Source organism: Somniosus microcephalus, chromosome 4 (genome assembly GCF_052327205.1).
Source record: "Somniosus microcephalus isolate GS21.2 chromosome 4, FLI_Smic_1.0, whole genome shotgun sequence".
NCBI lineage: Eukaryota > Metazoa > Chordata > Chondrichthyes > Squaliformes > Somniosidae > Somniosus > Somniosus microcephalus.
In genome coordinates, this window is record NC_140990.1 from 70080253 (window position 1) to 70084415 (window position 4163).

The 4163-nt window shown below is 49.6% G+C and overlaps 1 protein-coding gene across 1 annotated transcript; it reads left to right on the forward strand.

Annotated features, from left to right (window-relative positions):
* The first annotated feature begins 1047 nt into the window (after nt 1-1047).
* Nucleotides 1048-3556, forward strand: LOC147119166 (uncharacterized). The gene has a single exon (XM_085984874.1). It carries the CDS (start codon nt 1170-1172, stop codon nt 2010-2012), a length of 843 nt encoding a protein of 280 aa, XP_085841000.1. The 5' UTR covers nt 1048-1169; the 3' UTR covers nt 2013-3556.
* The last annotated feature ends 607 nt before the right edge of the window (nt 3557-4163 follow it).

Genomic DNA, 4163 nt, shown 5'->3' on the forward strand with positions numbered 1-4163 from the left:
ACAGCTGCCATGTGAGAGAGAGAAAAAACATGATTGGGGCAGAGGTTATGGCCTGAAATTGTTGAACTCGATGTTGAGTCCAGAAGGCTATAAAGTGTCTAATCGAAAGATGAGGTGCTGTTCCTCGAGCTTACGTTGAGCTTCATTGGAACAGTGTAAGAGGCCGAGGATGGAGAGGTCAGAGTGGGAGTGGAGCGAAGAATTAAAGTGACAGGCGACCGGAAGCTCAGGGTCACCCTTACAGACTGAACGGAGGTGTTCCACAAAGCGGTCACCCAATCTGCGATTGGTCTCTCCAATGTAGGGGAGACCGCATCGTGAGTAGCGAATACAGTATATTAAATTGCAAGAAGTACAAGTATATCGCTGTTTCACCTGGAAGGGGTGTTTGGGGCCCTGGACAGTGGGAAGGGAGGAGGTAAAAGGGCAGGTGTTGCATCTCCTGCACTTGCACGGGAAGGTGCCGGGCAAAGGAGAAGGGGTGTTGTGGGTGATAGAGGAGTGGACCAGGGTGATGCAGTGTGAGCGGTCCCTTTGGAATGCTGAAAGGGGAGATGAGGGGAAGATGTGTTTGGTGGTGGGAACGCTAATACAGGAAGTGGTTGAGGCAAATAGCTTTGATGCTTTCAAAGGAAACGAGATGAGTACATGAGAGAACGGAATAGAAACATATGCTGAAAGGCTGAGATGAGGTAGATGGAGTGGGAGGACACTTGTGTGGTGTATGAACACACAGCACAGACTAGTTGGGCCGAATGGCCTGTGCTATATATTCTATATAATTCTAAATAAACTCCTTTTACAGGATAGTAGAATGGGAGGATTTGCAGGCAGGAAGCTCAAACCAGACATCACATCAAGATCTGACTGAGTCACTTGCTTTATCAGGACCTGAATATCCTCAGCCTTTGAATATGGAAGGAGAAATGTTTGTCTGTTCTGTCCGTGGGAAAAGATTTCAAACATCAGTGTGACTGGAAAAGCACCGAAACACACACACCCGAGTGAGAGTGTTCCAGTGCACTGACTGTGGAAAGAGCTTTAACCAGTTACACAGCCTGAAAAAACATTGCACCGTTCACAGCGGGGAGAAACCGTACACGTGTTCTGTGTGTGGACGAGGCTTCAACCGATCGTCCAAACTGGAGAGACACAAGGACACCCGCACCATGGAGAAACCGTGGAAATGTGGGGACTGTGGGAAGGGATTCAGGTGCCCGTCCGAGCTGGAAACTCATCGACGCACTCACACTGGGGAGAGGCCGTTCACCTGCTCCGTGTGTGGAAAGGGATTCACTCAGTCATCCAACCTCCAGATACACCTGAGAGTTCACACCGGGGAGAGGCCGTTCACCTGCATTGAATGTGGGAAGGGATTCACTACTTTATCCAACCTGCTGAACCACCAGGGTATTCACACAGATAAGAGACCTTTTAAATGTTCTGACTGTGAGAAAAGTTTTAAAAACAGAAACAAACTGCTGACACATCAACGTATTCACACTGGGGAGAGACCGTTCACCTGCTCCACGTGTGGGAAGGGATTCACTTGGTCATCCAACCTGCTGACACACCAGCGAGTTCACACTGGGGAGAGGCCGTTCTCCTGCTCTGAGTGTGGGAAGGGATTCGCTCAGTTATTGCACCTTCAGAGACACCAGCGAGTTCACACCGGGGAGAGGCCATTCAGCTGCTCTGAGTGTGGGAAGGGATTCACTCAGTCATCCGAGCTTCTGATACACCAGCGAGTTCACACTGGAGAGAGGCCGTTCACCTGTTCCATGTGTGCGAAGGGATTCACTCGTTCATCCGAGCTTCTGATACACCAGCGAGTTCACACTGGGGCGAGGCCATTCACCTGCTCCGTGTGTGGGAAGGGATTCACTCGATTATCCACACTGCTGACACACCAGCGCATTCACACTGGGGAGAGGCCGTTCACCTGCTCCGTGTGTGGGAAGGGATTCACTCAGTCATCCAACCTGCTGAAACACCAGCGAGTTCACAAGTGACTGCAGGGGTTGGATTCTGCTGTTATTGCTGCTGTTAATCACATCCAGGACAGAACCATGATCATTCTGACAGTTATAAAAACATAAGAAGTAGGAGCAGGAGTAGGCCATACGGCCCCTCGAGCCTGCTCCGCCATTCAATAGGATCATGGCTGATCCGAACCTTGACTCACGTCCACTTCCCTGCCCGCTCCCCATAACCCCTAATTCCCTTATCAGCTAGGAAACTGTCTATCTCCGTTTTAAATTTATTTAATGTTGCAGCTTCCACAGCTCTCTGGGGTAGCAAATTCCATAGATTTACTACCCTCTGAAGAAGTTTCTCCTCATCTCAGTTTTGAAAGGGCAGCCCCTTATTCTAAGATTATGCCCCCTAGTTCCAGTCTCACCCATCAGTGGAAACATCCTCACCGCATCCACCCGATCAAGCCCCCTCACAATCTTATATGTTTCGATAAGATCGCCTCTCATTCTTCTGAACTCCAATGAGTAGAGTCCCAACCTACTCAACCTTTCCTCATACGTCAACCCCCTCATCTCCGGAATCAACCGAGTGAACCTTCTCTGAACTGCCTCGAGAGCAAGTATATCCTTTCTTAAATATGGAAACCAAAACTGCACGCAGTACTCCAGGTGTGGCCTCACCAATACCCTGTATAACTGAAGCAAGACTTCCCTGCTTCTATACTCCATCCCCCTTGCAATAAAAGCCAAGATTCCATTGGCCTTCCTGATCACCTGCTGTACCTGCATACTAACCTTCTGTGTTTCATGCACCAGGACCCCCAGATCCCTTTGTACTGTAGCACTTTGCAGTTTCTTTCCATTTAGATAATAATTTGCTCTTTGATTTTTTCTGCCAAAGTGCATAACCTCACACTTTCCAACATTATATTGCATCTGCCAATAGGAGGAGGCCATTTAGCCCCTCGAGTCTGTTCCGCCATTCAGTGAGATCACGGCTGATCTGTGAGCGAACTCCTTATAACTGCCTTTGCCCCATATTGGTTATTACCTTTCACCGAGCCCTGGGATCCAGGGAGGACACAGGCTTTACAAACACCAAGTACGGCCCCAGGCCCGAATCTAAAACAGTGAATATTCAGGAGAGGGAGGGGAACCAGTGATTGTACAACTGAACCCAGCCAGAGTCAGCACCTTCAGGGGAGGAGAGGGAGGGAAACCAGAGAGTGCAGAACTGAACCCACCAGAGTCAGCACCTTCAGGGGAGGAGAGGGAGGGAAACCAGAGAGTGTAGAACTGAACCCAGCCAGAGTCAGCACCTTCAGGGGAGGAGAGAGAGGGGAACCAGTGAGTGTAGAACTGAACCCAGCCAGAGTCAGCACCTTCAGGGGAGGAGAGAAAGGGGAACCAGTGAGTGTAGAACTGAACCCAGCTAGAGTCAGCACCTTCAGGGGAGGAGAGAGAGGGGAACCAGTGAGTGTAGAACTGAACCCAGCTAGAGTCAGCACCTTCAGGGGAGGAGAGAGAGGGGAACCAGTGAGTGTAGAACTGAACCCAGCTAGAGTCAGCACCTTCAGGGGAGGAGAGAGAGGGGAACCAGTGAGTGTAGAACTGAACCCACCAGAGTCAGCACCTTCAGGGGAGGAGAGGGAGGGAAACCAGAGAGTGTAGAACTGAACCCAGCCAGAGTCAGCACCTTCAGGGAAGGAGAGAGAGGGGAACCAGTGAGTGTAGAACTGAACCCAGCCAGAGTCAGCACCTTCAGGGGAGGAGAGGTACCCTGTAGATTGCTGTATCTAACCCGTGCTGTACCTGCCCTGGGAGTGTTTGATGGGACAGTGTAGAGGGAGCTTTACTCTGTATCTAACCCGTGCTAATCAGCCACTCAATTTGTTGTACTGAATAATAAACTATTTCAGTTCAGCATTGATTTTCTGAAGCTGTGTATAATTGTAATGGTGGGCCTGCGCTGTGAGTGTATTGATTTTCTGAAGCTGTGTATAATTGTAATGGTGGGCCTGCGCTGTGAGTGTATTGATTTTCTGAAGCTGTGTATAATTGTAATGGTGGGCCTGCACTGTGAGTGTATTGATTTTCTGAAGCTGTGTATAATTGTAATGGTGGGCCTGCGCTGTGAGTGTATTGATTTTCTGAAGCTGTGTATAATTGTAATGGTGGGCCTGCGCT